The sequence below is a fragment of the Chrysemys picta genome, chromosome 1, assembly GCF_011386835.1.
Source record: "Chrysemys picta bellii isolate R12L10 chromosome 1, ASM1138683v2, whole genome shotgun sequence".
Taxonomy (NCBI): Eukaryota; Metazoa; Chordata; order Testudines; family Emydidae; genus Chrysemys; species Chrysemys picta.
Genome location: NC_088791.1, coordinates 126,030,968 through 126,050,269, shown reverse-complemented (window position 1 = coordinate 126,050,269; position 19,302 = coordinate 126,030,968). Strand labels below are relative to the sequence as shown.

General features: G+C 43.9%; 1 protein-coding gene across 25 annotated transcripts in view; it reads right to left on the bottom strand.

Annotated features, from left to right (window-relative positions):
* Positions 1-19,302, bottom strand: part of PRR5 (proline rich 5) — a 146,287-nt gene that overhangs the window by 57,705 nt on the left and 69,280 nt on the right. For 15 of the 25 annotated variants that reach the window (XM_042847993.2, XM_008179753.4, XM_065583776.1 and 12 more), the window contains one exon: positions 3,203-3,283. The exons of the other annotated variants lie outside the window; for them this stretch is intronic. In XM_042847993.2, the coding sequence (XP_042703927.1) occupies positions 3,203-3,283 (81 nt within the window). The remainder of the gene's footprint in view (positions 1-3,202; positions 3,284-19,302) is intronic. 25 annotated transcript variants of the gene reach the window in all.

The following is a 19,302-nucleotide window of genomic DNA, read 5'->3' as shown; positions in this document are numbered from 1 at the left end:
CTGCATATACAATGGATGGATGTGCAGTGAATCATTCCTTCTTTTCATCCCCCACCCTCTCCTGCAATGACCGGGCACCACCTTGCACTTGTTCACACTGATGGACTGCGAGGATAATCCTGCTAGCCACCTTGAGGGATGCGTGCAGAGGCTGGTGCTACACCTGCCCCTCTTGTCCCAGACAGTATACACTGCATCCTCTTACGGGGTGACCCAATGGCCAGGCTTGCTCTGTGTTACCCCTGGGGCTCCCACTGGTTAAGGTCTCTACAAACCCCCAACACAAGTTAGTGCCTTAAAGGCATAATACAGCCTCACAAAGGAAAGGTGTACACATTTCCTGAAACCGATGATAATTTTGGACTGTGTTTTGCTGCAGCCATGGGAATAATTTCCAAATGGTCAGGAGCCCTGAGGATGCTTCCATAATTGGAATTTCCAACCTTTAAGCAACAGTATGCACTGTTTTACACCCCAAGTTTTGCACTACTGATGTGTTGTTTATGACAGACGCTTTTGGTCTAGATTTTGCAATGTGCCCTCAATCAGCTCTGGTATGAATCAGCAACTGTTGTCCCCCAAGCACAGCAAAATGAATGATCAATTGAGCAAAATGTATGAAGCAGGTTTATCATTAAACTAATTAAAAGAAATAGCCTGGCACATTATGCAAGAGCAATCTGAAAAAAAAAATTAATAGCCAATCTGTTGTTAAAAGAAAACTGTGGACCCGATTCTGGACCCAGATATATAGAATCATAGAATCATAGACTTTAAGGTCAGAAGGGACCATTATGATCATCTAGTCTGACCTCCTGCACAATGCAGGCCACAGAATCTTACCCACCCACTCCTGTATCAAACCTGTGTCTGAGCCATTGAAGTCCTCAAATCATGGTTTAAAGACTTCAAGGTGCAGAGAATCTTCCAGCAAGTGACTCGTGCCCCACACTGCAGAGGAAGACGAAAAACCCCCAGGACTTCTGCCAATCTGCCCTGGAGGAAAATTCCTTTCTGACCCCAAATATGGCGATCAGCTAAACCCTGAGCATGTGGGCAAGACTCACCAGCCCGACACCCAGGAAAGAATTCTCTGTAATAACTCAGATCCCACCCCATCTAACATCCCATCACAGGCCATTGGGCATATTTACCGCTAGTAGTCAAAGACGAATTAATTGCCAAAATTAGGCTATTCCACTATACCATCCCCTCCATAAACTTATCAAGCTTAGTCTTGAAGCCAGATTTGCCCCCACTACTCCCTTTGGAAGGCTGTTCCAGAACTTCACTCCTCTGATGGTTAGAAACCTTGGTCTAATTTCAAGTCTAAACTTCCTGATAGCAAGTTTATATCCATTTGTTCTTGTGTCCACATTGGTACTAAGCTTAAATAATTCCTCTCCCTCCCTGGTATTTATCCCTCTGATATATTTATAGAGAGCAATCATATCTCCCATCAGCCTTCTTTTGGTTAGGCTAAACAAGCCAAGCTCTTTGAGTCTCCTTTCATAAGACAGATTTTCCATTCCTCGGATCATCCTAGTAGCCCTTCTCTGAACTTGTTCCAGTTTGAATTCATCCTTCTTAAACATGGGAGACCAGAACTGCACACAGTATTCCAGATGAGGTCTCACCAGTGCCTTGTATAACCGTACTAACACCTCCTTATCTCTACTGGAAATACCTCGTCTGATGCATCCCAAGACCGTATTAGCTTTTTTCACGGCCATATCACATTGGCGGCTCATAGTCATCCTGTGATCAACCAATACTCCGAGGTCCTTCTCCTCCTCTGTTACCTCCAACTGTTGCCTCCCCAGCTTATAACAATAGTTCTTGTTATTAATCCCTAAATGCATTACCTTGCACTTTTCACTATTAAATTTCATCCTATTACTATTACTCCAGTTTACAAGGTCATCCAGATCTTCCTGTATGATATCCCGGTCCTTCTCTGTATTGGCAATACCTCCCAGCTTTGTGTCATCTGCAAACCTTATTAGCACACTCCCACTTTTTGTGCCAAGGTCAGTAATAAAAAGATTAAATAAGATTGGTCGCAAAACCGATCCCTGAGGAATTCCACTAGTAACCTCCCTCCAGCCTGACAATTCACCTTTCAGTACGACCCATTGTAGTCTCCCCTTTAACTAGTTCCTTATCCACCTTTCAATTTTCATATTGATCCCCATCTTTTCCAATTTAGCTAATAATTCCCCATGTGGAACCGTATCAAATACCTTACTGAAATCAAGGTAAATTAGATCCACTGCATTTCCTTTGTCTAAAAAATCTGTTACCTTCTCAAAGAAGGTGATCAGGTTGGTTTGGCACGACCTACCTTTTGTAAAACCATGTTGTATTTTGTCCCAATTACCATTGACCTCAATGTCCTTGACAATTTTTTCCTTCAAAATTTTTTCCAAGACCTTGCATACTACAGATGTTAAACTGACAGGCCTATAGTTGCCTGGATCACTTTTTTTCCCTTTCTTAAAGATAAGGAACTATGTTAGCAATTCTCCAGTCATACGGTACAACCCCTGAGTTTACAGATTCATTAAAAATTCTTGCTAATGGGCTTGCAATTTCATGTGCCAGTTCCTTTAATATTCTTGGATGAAGATTATCTGGGCCCCCTGATTTCATCCCATTAAGCTGTTCGAGTCTGGCTTCTACCTCGGATGTGGTAATATCTACCTCCATATCCTCATTCCTATTTGTCATCCTACCATTATCCCGAAGCTCCTCATTAGCCTCATTAAAGACTGAAGCAAAGTATTTGTTTAGATATTGGGCCATGCCTAGATTATCCTTAACCTCCACTCCATCCTCAAGAGTAACTCCACTAAGGTCAACGCTGTTGCTCTGGATTTACACTCTTGTTTTCTAAATGTCATCTAGACTGCTCCAGACTGGTTGAGACAGGACTATATTTGTTTCCATGACACAGGCAGGTCACTACATTTAGTTTTTCCCTCTGATGTGCAGACAAGAGTCCTGCAGTAAATACAGCTGACCAGGAACCAACACCTAACCAATAAGGACAGATTAATGATATTCTTTATCAGTTCCAATACAAACAACTGAAGAAAGAAGGCCTCACTGTGGAAGTTGTCAGCAACGATTACTGGCCAACAACATCAGTTTTCTAAAAACTGTGCTGCAACGTCTCTCTCTCTCTGATTGTGTTACTCACCTAACTCCTTCGTTGAGGTTGTAAAGTTCATGGTCTGGGAGCCCTTTACGTTGGAACACTGCTATTACTCCATTATGGATACTGCAAGCAGAAATTAGGAAATGAGTTATTACTCTCATACGTTGGAAATGTAACCACGTCCATGATAAGCTGTACATCAGTTCCCAGAGATCTCATGGTCTAAAGTGACTAGTGATGTCTGGTATCCAACTTGAGACACTTTAAAGGGGCCTGATTTCCAGAGTCAGATGGCCTTTCTGAAAATCAGGGCCCTTTAAGATGTCTCAATTTGAGCACCCAAAAACTGAGGTACCCAAAAGCTCTAGACACTTTTGAAAATGTAGGCCTATATATTTTAATCACAAGAATAAAGGCCCCATCACAGAGGAAATATATTACTATAAGTTAGGTGATGGTACACATGTATTATTGATGTATATTTTTTTTAATCTATGGTTATTTGATTCCTTTACCAATAATCAGTGGTTTAAGATTAAACACAAAATGAAGTTCAGACCACAAACATAATGTTATTTCACTAGAATATATTTACTCAAGTCACAAGAATCCTTAGAGTTTTCAAAGACTTTCAGAGAAAAAAATATGGACACACCTCTCTTCTCTGATGGGTTTTTGGCTAACTTCACTGGACATCTCTCATTCATTCTTCTTAAGAAAAATAACAGTACTATGACAGAAAAGCATCAGTAACACAGACCAATTCATTGCTACTCCCTTCCCCTCCCCTTCCAAGATTTATGCTCCTGCCCTAGGTAGAGGAAAACCAGCTGAAAAAATTAGGTGATATTTAATGTTTATGAAAGTTAGCCATCAACAGAGGTAGTGATGAACCAGGTACAGGTATACTCCCTTCTCAGCACCCACTTTGAATTCCACTTGTACTTCTCTTGTACGCAAAGGCTGTATAGAGACCGTCAGTGTTGCCTGTGTGTTTCTGCTGTGATCAACATCGACTGCGCACAAAGCAGAAACCTCCAAATTCATTAAGCTCTGTCTAGAAGTGTAAGTGAGTACTTAACATTAATTCACACTGCTTAAGGCTGCCACCTATCATAATTTTCATGACTGCCCAAATCTGAAGGGCTGATCTGAAAATTTGCAAAACACTATGGGCCTTATCTGGCAGCTCTTACTCCCACTAGTGATGCTTAGGAGTCCCACTGACTTTAAGAGGACTCCACATGTAAGGGTTACTCAGGGCAGGTCTATCCTACAGAATTACTTTGGTATAACTACATCGCTTAGGGGTGTGAAAAACTCATACCTTGGAGCAACATAGTTACACCGACCTAACCCCCGGTATAGACAGTGCTATGTCAACAGGAGTGCTTCTCCCGCCAACACAGCTACCACCTCTCATGGAGATGGATTAACTCTGCTGACGGGTCAGCTCTCTCCTGTCAGTGTTGAGCACCTTCATTTACGTGTAGATCTGCCCTCAGATGAATAAGGATCAGAGTCCAATACAGTCCTGAAATACATTAAGGGTTCAGATTGAGTCTGATGCGATCAGGCGTGCAACACAATTTAAAGAATTTGTTTCTGAGGACAAAGCTGAAAAGGTAACTCAAATGTATGTCTACCCTTCGAGCTGGAGCTGTAATTTCCAGCTTGGGTAGACAAACCTGTGCTAGCTCTGATTGAGCTAGCGCACTAAAAATAGAGTGTAACCATGGCAGCACAAGCAGTGGGAGGGGCTAGCCACTTGAGTACATACCTAGTGTCTCAGACAGGATTGTATGTGGGCCTCCTGTTACTCACACCACTGCAGCTACACTTCTATTTCTAGCACACTGCTAGATCGGAGCTAGCACAAATATGCCCTCCTGAGCTGGGCATTATACCTCCAGCTCAAAATGTAGATGGACTTTATATCTATCAGCTACTCCTCCTGTTGTTTTGCCACATGATTCCACAACCCTTTGACACCATTTTCCCTAATAGAGTCATTCTTACTAAGGTGACCGTTTGCGCTGTCACAGAAGGCTCTCCTTATCAGTTTAACACGGAGAAAAATGCAGCTCTTCTCTCATGAAAATATTCTGGTTAAAACAATAAACGTATGTCCGTCCAGTCTGTGGCTTTTACATCTCTGCCCCAAACAGCTTTACCCCAGGAGGAACACTGGGGAAACTGTGCCTCTCTTCTGGGGAATCTCTGCACAACAAGGGTGTGTGTACCATATGCTCCATCCTAGAGAGAAAATTGCTTCCCCCCCCGAAACACCCCAGCCCTGCTTTACGCATTGATTCGGGTGAAGGGGAGTCATGGGAGAGGGGGATTATGAGACTGATTCATCCCCACCATTCCCTGTCCTCTTTTGGGGATCCTACTCCTGGGGATGGGGAAGAGCAGAAGTAAACAGTCCCTGCCCTACCTAGAGGCTGGGAAACACAGGGAATGCTATTGTAGATAGCCTTTGTGCCGCTGCACAAGAGCAGGAGGAAGTTTCCTGCACACAATCTGGACAGTTTCATCTTCTTCCAACTATATTTGAATTTTGCAACCCAAACATGGCAGCACTGTGCTACAGCAAGAGAGCCACAAACTGGAAGTGACTCGGTTGGTTAAATTAAACTAAAGGCTGAATAAAAATGAAAGTGACTTGGTTAGTTTAATTCTCCAGATGGATACAAATGCACAATATGAACAAATAGGATTAATGGCAAAATGTTAATGAGATTATTACAATTATTTCATTTTTAATAATGAAAGTAACAAGTAAAGAAATATAAAATTCTCAACTGATGTAAATTGACATAGCTCCAGGGTTTTAAATTCAACTGCAACTGTCTCAGTTTATCTTTAAAAATGAAAAATACACCGAGAGTAATCACTTCCACCCCAGACAGAAAAATATGCATATACATTAGTGTTACCCTGACAGAAACAAACATGTCTGAACAGCTTAGTTCCCTTTGCAGGGAGGAAAAAGGAAGGATTTTAGAAGCACACTTCGCCTTTGAGAAGTATTCTGGCCCAGTAGATAGGCCATTTAACTGTGAGTCACAAGAGCTGGGTTCTATTTCTGGATCTACCACTGTGTAACGTTGGCTAGCTTCTGGGCCCCAGTTTCCTCATATTTAGAGTGGGGGTAATACTTGCCCACTTCCATAAAGTGCTTTAAGATCAGTGGATGTAAGAGCTGAGTATTATTATAAGAGCACATGATTATTGTCATTATGGAACAGGCTCTTCAAAATTATCACTGTTTCACTTTTCTTCCCTCTTAACCCTACCAAGCAAAAGAGGAATCACTAACTACAAAGTGAAGCTCTTCCTGTTTGATTTTGCACCAGGCTAAAAGCCTCACAGCTCGTCTGAAAACGCAGGGCTGAATTTTCCTCCCTAAGCTGCAGAGTGCATCTCTCCCACTGACATTTCTGCAATAGCAATAGAGATCCACAGTGGTACTAACAGACCATCACCGTGGGTCACCGAGTTGAATTTCACCCTTAGAATATCTGATGGAAAAGATTTTAGAAAACTGAAAACAACCACACACACACACCTCCACCCTGTGTTTCTGGTTTGACCACTGACTTAGCAAGCATTGTTTTTTAGAACTCTGCAGCGGATTTTCCTTTAGGTCACACTATAGTGTCGCTGGTACAATCGAAAAATGACAAGTTTCTGAGTTCTAGCATGTAAAGTTTGGACCAAATCTGCCTATCCTAAGTGTGCTAGTTTGTATTTGACAAGCTAGTAAACAAGGAGGCTCGTTGCCTTGTGAAGCAGGGCTGGATGTGGGCTATACTCATAAAGTTCCTATGAGAGAAATTTAAACATCAAAAACCCGATACAAACTAGCAGTAAAGCTCATCTGGACACATGGGAGGCAGGTTTATATAATTTTTGGTGTTGCCCAGAATGGGTCCAAGTCCGTGTCCCTCCCCTCCCCTCCCCCGCCCCCACGGTTAAGGCTCTGGGAGGGAGTTTGGGTGCGGGAGGGGTTTGAGCTCTGGGATGGAGTTTGGATGCTGGGTGCAGGCTCTGGGCTGGGACAGGGTGTTGGGGTGCAGGGTGTGGGCTCTGGGAGGGAGTTTGGGTGAAGCAGGGGGATTAGGGTGCAGGCTCTAGGAGGGAGTTTGGGTGCTGGGTGCAGGCTTTGGGCTGGGACAGGGGGTTGGGCTGCAGGAGGGGGTGTGGGAGGGTGTTTGGGGTGCTGGATACAGGCTTTGGAATGGGACAGAGGGTTGGAGTGCGGGAGGGGGCTCAGGGCATGGGGCTGGGCCAAGGATGAGGAGTTTGGGGTGCAGCAGGAAGGCTGCCCTGGGGCTGGGGCAGGGGGGCATAGAGGACTCCTCCCCCCAGCCCTCTCCCTGCTGGCGGCAGCAAACTCCAGGGGAGTGGAGGGGAGGGGAAGGGGGCCCTCCCCAGTCCCCCTGGCATGACACTCATCCAAGCTCCCCAGGTCCAACCAGAATAAGCCCTCCCTCCTCGGAGTCGACTCAGAGTCACCTACGGGGGGGGGGGGGGGAAGGGGGGAGGGCTGCCATGCACCTCCTCACCTCCTCCCTCACAGGCGCAGCAGCCACCTCAGCCTGCCCCCGGCGCCACTCCCTTATAGCCAGCAGAAGCAGCGGCTGGCAAGGGAGTGCAGCGCGCAGCTGCAGGGGCCAGCTGCCCGCTGCCGAGGGCAGGCAGGGACACTCGGGGGAGGTGTGTGGGGGCAGCAAGTGGGGCCGGGGAAGAGACCCGAACATTGGTGGAGCCAGGCCCCCTGGGCCCTGAATTTGCTGGAGCCCGGGCACCATGAGCCCATACAGCTTGCCGTCCCTGTCTGGATTTTCAGATGGGTTCAATAATACTTTTACACATCCACACTATTGTTCCAGAGTTAGAACCATGTTTGACACCACCTCCTTAGAAAGGCATAATTACCATCCAGTCCTGTAAGTAATAACTCAGTTTACAGTTTATACTATGTGGAGAAAAAAAACGGCTACCTGCTTTAAAATTGTGCTTGGTTCCTTTACATGGTTTAAAAGGCTCCAGTGACAGCTGCTTCTGCATCAGAAAAATGAGCCATGTTTGACAGCAGACATCAAAATCGGGTTTTGGGGATTTCTTCTTTCCCCCCAAATTAGTGTTGAAAACAGTTACTCTACTGGTGTGTACTGGGCCAACAGAGTTCAACACCTGTTTTAGCAAGTGGAGAGAGATACACGTACTACTGGAGAAAGTCTAGATAATATCTCAGATGTTTTGCTCTAATGGGTAGGGCCCTACCAAATTCACAGACCATTTTGGTCAATTTCACGGTTATAGGATTTTAAAAATCATAAATGTCATGATTTCAGCTATTTAAATCTGAAATTTCACGGTGTTGTAATTATAGGGGTCCTGACCCAAAAAAGGAGTTGTGAGGGGGTTGCAAGGTTATTGTAGGGTGGGGTTGCAGTACTGCTACCCTTACTTCTGTGCTGCTGCTGGTGGCAGCACTGCCTTCAGAACTGAGCGGTGGCTGCTGGCTGGGAACCCAGCTCTGCAGAAAGTCACCAGCGGCAGCACAGCGGTAAGGATGGCATGGTATGGTATTGCCACCTTTACTTCTGTGCTGCTGCCTGTGCAGCTGGGCCCCCAGTCAGCAGCTGCCACTGTCCGGCCGCCCAGCTCTGAAAGCAGCAGTGCAGAAGTAAGGGTGGGATGGTATGGTATTGCTACCCTTACTTCTGTGCTTCTGCTGGCGGGGCGCTGTCTTCGGAGCTGGGTGCCCGGCCAACAGCCGCCGCTCTCTGGTTGCCCAGCTGTGAAGTTAGGGTAGAAGTAAGAGTGGCAATATCAGACCCCCCCCCTAAAATAACCTTGTGACCCTTCTGCAATTCCCCTTTGGGTCAGAACCCCTAATTTGAGAAATGCTGGTCTCCCCCATTAAATCTGTATAATATGGGGTAAAAGCACACAAAAGACCAGACTTCACAGCAGGAGACCAGATTTCATGGTCTGTGATGCGTTTTTCATGGCCGCGAATTTGTTAGGGGTCTACTAATAAGTATTAAGCATGGCTGACCCTGTGTAGAAGTCAGATCCACCACAAGACAAACACTTTGAGTGCAGGCTGAGGGTGAAGCACTGGGAGGAAGGAGATTTGGCAACCACTCTCAAACCCTGGTTCATTTTCATAGTAGAAAGACAGCCACAGTGTTTAACAGTGAAAAGACCTACAGCTAAACATCTCTGGCCTTATCAGCAGGGGGAAATAAAAATAAAAATGATGTGTTCGGGATAGTGAGCATATGATCTAGCCGTGCAGAGATGCATAAACAGACCAAAACAGAAAACATCACCCTTTCTCTCCCTCTGCTATTCATTTGATGGCATTTTCAAGATGTTAAATACCCCTTGTTTGAATTCTCCTCACACGTACACATTAATAATCCAATACAGTTGATCTTGGCTGGCTTGAACAGACACACTCAATTTACAATCATTGGAAAATTGGCAGCTAAATGTCCCTAGTACATAGTGAAGCGACGTGGCCACATTTAATATTAGGAGTAATATGTGAGGTGCAATTAATGTAGTGAATAAAACCAGCACTCTCTACACGCTCTTCTGGTTCGGAAATGTACTTTGGAATGTTCCCTGACATCCTCTCGTAGAGTGAAATGACTAAAATATCTGCTACAGCTCTCCCTCTCTCTCTGGAGATCCTTTCTGAATGAGGGGGAGGGTTTACTAGCCAGACTCTCAACAGGTCTATTACTCCACAGAGGGCGCTCTCTCAAATGGAGCAAGACTCTCTACATGCCCCTCCTCCACCCCAGGAGGAGTACCAGAGACAGTCTGCCAGGACTCGTCCTTGCACTAAAGAGAATACAACCTGCTCTATCCATCAAATGGAGCAGATTGCTCCCCCTGGAGTACACTGGCTTTGCTCTGTGAGCTTGGTGGGGGTCTGACCCCTTTTTTATAGTCCTGCTTCCTGGCAGGAAGCAAAAGTGAACAGTGCCAGAATGCAGGGAGCACAGGGACATCTACCCTGTGCAGTGGCTCAAGGGAGAAGATTTTTGTTTGCCTCTGAGTGACTGCATGGAGGCCACTCCTAAGCTGGGCTATTATCTGTAGACTGAGTAGCTGTTTGTGAAGTGCTCTGAGTATGAAAGTGACTGTATAAAGCAGGTATCCACAAAACCTCAATGTTCCTATTATTTGCACATGCTACTACTGGCTGATTTCCCCCGCAGAGGATTAGAATGATGGAAGCAGCCTGAACTACCTGGAATTGGATTCCCTTTATTTCATTTTGGGCATTCAGTGACTACGACGAGATTTAGGACTTGTCTACACAGGGAAATGACCATCATAGTTATAGCCAAATAACTGAAGGAGGAGTAATTATTCTGGAACAAAGTCACTTTTATTCCAGAATACTGTGTCCCCACAAGGGAGTTATACCAACATGCCTAGAGAGCAGTAGTTATTCCGCTTTAGCTATGACAGTCAATTTCTAGCCCGTAGGCTCCTAAATGACTAAGGCTATGTCTACACTACGGATCTTACAGCGGCACAGCTGCATCACTGTAAGGTTTCCTGTGTAGCCGCTCTCTGCTAAGTATCAGTACTTATTGTCATTACAGTAAAGTTCAGTCTGTGTAAGAGTAGCACAAGGACTATGCACCACTTATGTTTCACTTGGGCAATATTAGAGTATCTGCTAACTAATTAGGATAAACCATCTGGTCCATCTTGTATTTAGCAGTGACACTCTAAGGCTATGTCTATCTACACAGCGCACCTTACAATGGCGCGGCTGTGCCACTGCAGCCGCACCACTGTAAGTCACGATGTGTGGCTGCTCTTTATCGACAAAATAAAACCACCCCCGAGGGGCGCTAGCCACACCGGCGCTTTTCATCACTCAAAGTTTTGTCATTCAGGGGGGTGTTTTTTCACACTCCTGAGTGACAAAAGCTTTAGCGACAAAAGTGCCAGTCTAGATATAGCCTAAGTACCTTTCCCAGAACTGAGGAAGACTTCTGTGTGGCTTGAAAGTTTGTCTTTCTCACCAACTGAAGTTGGTCCAATTAATATCTTATCTCACCCACCTTGTCTCTTTAATATCCTGGGACTGACACAGCTACAACTACACTGCATATACAGATGTCTGAAAGTTACGCTAACTCGGGGGTTCTCAAACTGGGGGTCGGGACCCCTCAAGGGGTCGTGAGGTTATTACATGGGGGTCGTGAGCTGTCAGCCTCCACCCCAAACCCCGCTTTGCCTCCAGCATTTATAATGGCGTTAAATATATAAAAAAGTGTTTTTAATTTATAAGGGGGGGGGTCACACTCAGAGGCTTGCTATGTGAAAGGGGTCACCAGTACAAAAGTTTGAGAACCACTGCACTAACTGAATGGTAGTATAATTTTTCCACAAATCTGTTTACTTATATCAAGAGATATGTATCCCACAATACCCTGCAAAGCTGAAGTCAGCTTTGGCACTGGAAAATACAAAATACAAAGACAAGATATGTGAATGTTCTGCACTGGTACAAGCTTGGGAGGTACTGTCACAAGCTGATAGTACCAGGAAGAAAACAAGAGATAAGAAAAGTACTGGACTAGTACAAATTGGTGGGTTAGAACTCAGTAATGTACACAGAAAGACCTCTAACTTGTAAACAGGTCTGGTATAAAGGAGGTGGTTTTGAATACATATTTCAAAGCACACCTTCTGCGTAAGGTGAACTGCATGCTGCAAGAAACAAGCTTCTCAGAAGGATTGGTGTGCTATTAACTCATTTCTTTCTGTATAATTCTGCTTTGATTTTACACAATAAATTTGGCTATGGTTGGTTATTTGGTCACTTACACTGCAAGTGTTGTCAAGCAATTGGTTATGCTTTTAGCAACAATATGAAATTTATTAAGAATACAAAATACAGGCAAACCGCATGCATCAGAAGTTTGATAATGGGATACATACAAAGCCAGACAGGCCCATGAGCCACTGGCACAATGGCACATAAGATCCTCTTTGGTTCTAGCTAATGATCCTCATGACTGTCTGCTATCTCATCCTCGCAACATGACGGCCCTCCTCACAAGCCAATGACAAATGTTATTATCCATAGGATAGTACAAAATGCTACACATAATTTTCATTTTTGGTACTTTTTTAAGCCATTATCATGTCTTTCAATGCACTAAACTTAGATCTATATAATATTTTGGGACTGTAAATAAAATATTTACAAGAGCAAAGCAGAGTAAGAAACCAAACCGCAGTCCCAAAAAATACAACAAAATCCATCTGTTTCTTGAACCATCTGTGCACTTGCTGGGTACAGATAAACTCCCCAATGCTGAATAATGTTGTGACCTTCAGCCCAGATGAGAACCCACTTGTTTATACTACTGAATGTACAAGTTCAAAACAGTTTTAGTCTACTGATGCACTCTAAGTGTAGAGGTACAAAGATATGGCTTCTTCTCCCTCATACATAACAACTGCTCATGGACTGATTCTTCTCCTTCAGAATACGAGCAATTCCCTTTAACTTCAAAGTGGCGTCATGCGTCATGTAGTGGGAGAATGGTGCGTAAGAAAGGCGTGTTGTGTGTGTGAGTACAGTAACTCCTCGCTTAACGTTGTAGTTTGGTTCCTGAAAAATGCTACTTTAAGTGAAACGATGTTAAGCGAATCCAATTTCCCCATAAGAATTAATGTAAATTGGGGGAGGCTAGGTTCCAGGGGAAAAACTTTTGCCAGAGAAAAGACATTATATACATATACAGTATAAGTTTTAAATAATTTTAAACAATTTAATACGGGACTCCCTAATGATGACTGTGAAGCTTGGTTGAGGCAGGGGTGTAGTGGGGTCGGGGCGCGGGGGCGTGCCCCGCTCCATCTGCCTGGCGCTCCTGCCGGGGAGCGGAGTCAGGACATGGGGGCTTGCCCTGCTCTGCCGGCCCAGCGTTCCAGCCGGGGAGCGGGGTTGGGCATGGGCACTGGGTCGGGGGCTTGCTCACTCCCTGGCTGGAATACCAGGTGGGTGGAGTTGGGTAAGCCTCCGCGCCCCGACCCTGCTCCCCAGCAGGAGTGCCAGGCGGGCCGAATGGGGCAAGCCAAACAATCTTATAAAACGGAACATTGCGCGACTTTAAATGAGTATGTTCTCTAATAGATCAGCAACCTAATAACGAAACAATGTTAACCGGGACGACTTTAAGTGAGGAGTTACTGTATATGCGCACGCACACATGCGAGTGGGTGTATCTGAGCAGCACACAAATTAAATAAAAAAATCTAATCATTTACTTACACTCACAGGCGCCGACTTTCAGCTTTCCCTGGGCCCCGTGGCCCCGCCCCACTCCACCCCTTCTCCCAAGTACGCCCTCCTCCGCCTCTTCCCGCTCCCACTTCTCCTCCTCCCCCCAGCGCCTCTCGCCTACCGCCGAACAGCTGATCGGTGGTGGGAAGGAGGTGCTGGGGGGATGAGGGAGGAGTTGATTGGCAGGGCCCACCGAACAGCTGATCAGCGGGTGGCTGGTGGGTGCTGAACACCCACTATTTTTTTTTCATGGGTGCTCCAGCCCCAGAGCACCCACAGAGTTGGCACCTATGCTTACCCTTCAGGAGGTTGCAGAGTTTCAGAAAGACTGCACATACGTATGGATTGATGGGACAGTTCCTCAGCTGGTATAAATCAGAGTAGCTCCACTAACCATTGCAATTTACTTCAGCTTCACACTCACTCACTCACACACACACACACACACACACACACACACACACAAATGCACACACACAGTCTATCATCAGTATGAATAAAATCCAGGCTGGTAATGACCAAGTCTTTACCATCTGATAGGCGTTTGGTGACCTATGTGACATAAGTTGATGATCTCAGTTCAGTTCGTAATGGACAAAGGTATCCACATCACAAGAAGAGCAGGAGCTGGGAAGTCTGAATTGGCTCCTCCAGTTGTGGTTGGGCCATGACTAGTTAAAGGAGATCTGCACTCCCTCTGCATAGCCATTTGATCTCATGTCTCCCCTGCTCCCTGCTCTCTCCTGCTTCTGAAAAGACAGACGATTCATTGGGTGAACTTCTCTTCATCCAGTCCCCCACCTGACACTCCTATGCCATGACAGCTGGGATGGAGGGCTGGATTCCCACCCCAGAGGACTGCTGGATGTGGGCAGAGGGCAAAGAATATAGCAGGGATAGGCAACCTATGGCACGCGTACCAAAAACGGCACATGAGCTGATTTTCAGTGGCACTCACACTGCCCGGGTCCTGGCCACCAGTCTGGGGGGCTCTGTATTTTAATTTAATTTTAAATTAAGTTTCTTAAACATTTTAAAAACCTTATTTACTTTACATACAACAATAGTTTAGTTATATATTATAGACTTATAGAAAGAGACCTTCTAAAAACGTTAAAATGTATTACTGGCACGCGAAACCTTAAATTAGAGTGAATAAATGAAGACTCAGCACACCACTTCTGAAAGATTGCCAACCCCTGGAATAGAGGACCAGTAATGTGTCCAGAACTGTGGGGGGTATTAGGGGATCGGAGGATTGAGATTTCCAGTTACCTAAGAGAAGAGTAGAAATTTGTAACGTGTCCAAGTCAAGACTGCAGTAGAGCAGTAGACATCCTGAGTCCCTAAAAAGCTTAAGCTATTTTCATGACAGGGCTGAATCGGCAGCAAGCAGCTTGTTTTTCATAACTGCAGCAAGAACTCAAAGCCTCCCAGTGTTATATGTGGAGCTCTGTAAATTAGTGTGGTAGCGTAATCTGGGTACAGTAGGAGGACTGCGTTCTATCTCTCTTCAACTGCTAGCTGGCTTCTGTGAAGTACCAGACTAATTAGCCTAAGTCACTGTTTCCTCAAACTGTGAGTCATGATGAGCCACCAATGGTTTAAAGAGCCCTTCCTGTATCTGCAGAATCAAACAGTTTGTGAATCCAGAAGTGGGAGATGGGAGAGAGGGTTGAGAAAAAAGGTAGGTCAGTAAGCGGGGCTCTTTCTTAGGACAAGTCTATACTTAAGAAGTTATATCGACATAGCTATGGAACTCAGGGTGTGAAAAATTCACACTCCTGCGCACCACAATTATGCTGACCTAACCCCTGAAATAGACATGCAAGGCTGACAATGTTTCCATCAACTTAACCACTACCATCTGGAGAGGCAGATTACCTACTGTGACAGAAAAACCTCTTCCTACGGTGCTACAGAGGCTTAGCTACAGAGCTGTAGCTGTGCTACTGTAGCACCTATAGTATAGACATCGTCACACAAAATGAATGAAAAGGCTGGAGAACACCAAATCTAGATTACTTGTTGGGTTTAATGGGTGGATATGCAATGCAGGTAAGCATGCAAGTAACAAGACAGAAATGTACTTGTTACTGGTTTCCCTGTAGTTTGGAGATTACATTCTATGCTGAAAATACAAATATTTCCCCTAATGCCCTAGCCTTTGTTAGAATATAAAAAACACAATCTGAAGCTGACCTACACACAAAAGTATATGCATGTGTAAAAAGATACTGTACTATAAGAAATGAAACTTGAACAAAGGTGAATGTAAAGATAAAAAGAAGAACAGGAGTACTTGTGGCACCTTAGAGACTAACAAATTTATTAGAGCATAATACAGCGGATACAGACTAACACGGCTGCTACTCTGAAATGTAAAGATAGTGTAACATGGCTCTCCAAAGCTGTCCACCTGTCACTTTTTCAAGATAAGCTCTTGTGACAATTTAAAATTATTTGTATCCAAAACAAAAGACTAATCAAGCATTTCCTGAGAATTAACACATTCAAATACACCATGGCAGTGAAGACCTATCACAAAAGGCAAAGAAGCAGCATGGCTGTGAGCTGCTGAAGATAGGAATGTTTCTGACAGGAAGCCCATGCTGGCCTGTTTGGGAGACTTGCCAAAGGCTGCACTGATCTCTCATATTTATACATCCCACAGTTACCACAGACTGCAGTAGAATGCCAAAAGAACACTAACTGAAAGGGAGAATGAACTCACAAGAACAACGGTAAAATCAGCTGAGTGGACGTTCCACCTCACACTTGGAGAACACCTATGTTCTTCTGTTTGCCCAATCGATTTCCTCAGAAAGGCAAGGGCATGGCACTTTGTATTCTATAACTAGGGATGAACTAATCTCTTATTAAACAAGAGCAGGGTCGGCTTCCCCAACACTATGCCTTAAAGTAAAGGGACCCCAAAGAGGTTAAGAGTATCGTTCTAGCCTATTCACTGTTTGATTCTCTGCGGAGGCTCCTAACCCGCATTGTAATTAGCACCAAGGCAGAAGGGGTGTTTTTTTAAAAGATATGGACTCCTGGCCACTGTGTAACTAGCCTGAGACCAAACAAACTCATTGCACATGGGCTGTTGAATGGCTCTCTGACAGGACAGGATTTATTCTCAGAGTTATTGAGCACCCACAGCTGCTCACTGATTCAATAGGTGTTATGGGTGCTCAGCAATTCTGAAAGTATCATCCTAAATCTATAATTCATATTGTTTTAAAACCAGATGTAGTTAAGATTAAACACCTCTCTTTCCAATGGGCAAAAGTTGTACGTCGAGCTGAGGAACTACTGCAAACCTGGGCTCAAAAAAAAAGAGCTGGTCAGGAATTTTTCCTATGAATTATGTTTTTGTTGAAAAATGCCAATTCATCACAAGTGAAACTGTCTGTACAACAGGGTCAGGTTTACCAAATTTTCTGACTGGAAAAAAGGTTGAGATATTTCTGGTATTACACAACTTTTTGTTTAAAAATTTAAACTAATTGGTCTGGGGGAAAAAGTGAATCAAAGAAAAAACAGCCAAACCGAAAATGAAATATATAGAAATTATCAAAACAAAACATTTTGATTGCCTCAAAATAAAACTGATTTTTCAGGTTTTGAATATTTTCAAGATTTCGAGTTTTCATCCTGATTCATTATAGGAAAAAATGTCTAACTCTTGAAAATATTCACGGGAAAACTATTTCTCATCCAGCTCTATTGATTAACTTTAGTTTGAAATTTGACCACCTGTTCATTTTGACCACCATCCTTTTCACTTGATATTTCCAAACAAAGGTGTGTAAATGTGTTTTTGTTTGTGCACATTTTTAGGAAATTGCTAGTCTGTAAATAAATACTGAACTAATATGCAAAGAAGGGTATGTGAGAGTACACCCAAGTATTTGGTAATTGCTATTTGTAATTCTCCTATTCAAAAAGTTCCAGTCAAACAATCAGTGAACAGAAACTGTACCATGTGAATCTCACTAAAAGTCGAGGGAATTTAAACTTCTAAGTGCCTAAATCACTTCTGAGCATCTAAGTCACTTTGGTACTTCTGAAAATTGTTCCCAAAGTGAACAATTTGCAAACACCCATAGACTGAAATTAAGTTGTTTGTCAAACATTTAATGAAAATAAATAAATGTATTAAAACACAAAGTCTTCAAAGTGCTTTACAACCATTAATTCATTAACTGCATCAACTGTAAACCCAGTTGTGAGGGAGAAGAACATTATTATCCCTCTTTTGCAGATAGGGAAATTGAGGCACAGAGGGTTAAGTAGCTTCCCTGAAGTGTAACAAAAAGAGTTAGTGTCGGAGTCAGTAGTAAAAGTAAGGGGGTTTTGGCTCCCATTTGTTCCTGTGTTCAAACCAAACTCTCTCTCAAAAGTGGATCCCATTGAGAAGGTCTGGGAAGAAGGAGCTAAATCAATACAAATACTGTATCTCTGAATAATTAGCCAATGTGGGAAAGGGAAAAATGTCCTAACAAAAGTGAAAGCTCAGTACTTTCAGTTTGACACATTTCAAAGTTTCTTTCATTAGGAAAGCCCGGCTGTAATCTGAAAAGACAGGGATTTTTAATTCAAGATGAAACATTGCGCCTTCCACTGAGCACTACTTAATGGCAAGCTACTATGCATACTATATTCCTGCAAAAACTAATTCAGATTGTTCCTAATCATGTTTCTCATCTTGGATTTACCGTTGATTTCATTATTGTAAGAAACATCTCCTCCTCCTCCTTATATTTTAGCTTATTTTATTCACTACCTCCTACTTCTTCATTTTCCCTTTTTTCCCTAACACCAAGGAGAATATATGTTCATTTCACTATAGGCTTTTCCATGGCAGAACCCAGCCAGTATTAACCACTGATTAGGCAGTCAGTGCCAGCTCAGTCAAAGAAAACCTCTCTTTGGATTTCCTTTGCCCTCAGAGGGGCCCCCTTGGCTATCAGATTATAAAGATTATAAACCTTGGGTTTCTCAGTCCAATCGGTTTAGTCAGTATTCAGCCCTATTTACTGCTGCAGCAGCAAATAAGCAGTTGAAGACAATGCCTGTAAAGGAACCTAAATTATTTTAATCTAATGCAAATTTTGTGAGCTCTAATGAAGTTGTATTGTTCAATTATGCTGCTTCTAGTTGCTAGTGAACATGCGCTGGCTGGTGAGTCGGTACACACTGCTTTTGAGGTTCATTGAAAAGCAGAAAACTTAATGAAGGAAACTTTGCCGGACAGCTCATTTTGGCACATGAAGTAGCCACAACTCTACTTCTAGAGGGGGCAGCATGGGCTCAGAAGTGTGTGACACAGCCAGAAAAAGGTGTGTGGTGAGGCTGACCAGAGAGAGCACTGATTTGAGTGGCTCTCTTCCAAAGCTTTCACTGGCAAAGCTTATAGGGCAGAGATTCTCAAATCTCCCCTACTGTTATAGGGAACCTTGGGAAAATGAAATGTGGCCTCCCACAGTACTCTGACACAGGGCAGAGACAGGGTCATTGCCTGTCCTCCCGAAGGATGAGTATCCTCTCATGAGCAATGGGCTTGGCTGGAGCAGGGGCATTCTGAGGGGTTGTATTTCACACCTCCTCACATCAGCTTTACTGAATCAGGCTCAAAGCCTCTTGCAAACACACACCCACAAACCGCCACCCAAGCACAGCTGCTAAAATTAAGGGGAAAATGGCAACTAATATTTAAACATAATAGATTCTGGCTTGATGAGAACGGAAGGCATTTCTGGTGCTTCTTATCACTCCCCTGATTAGC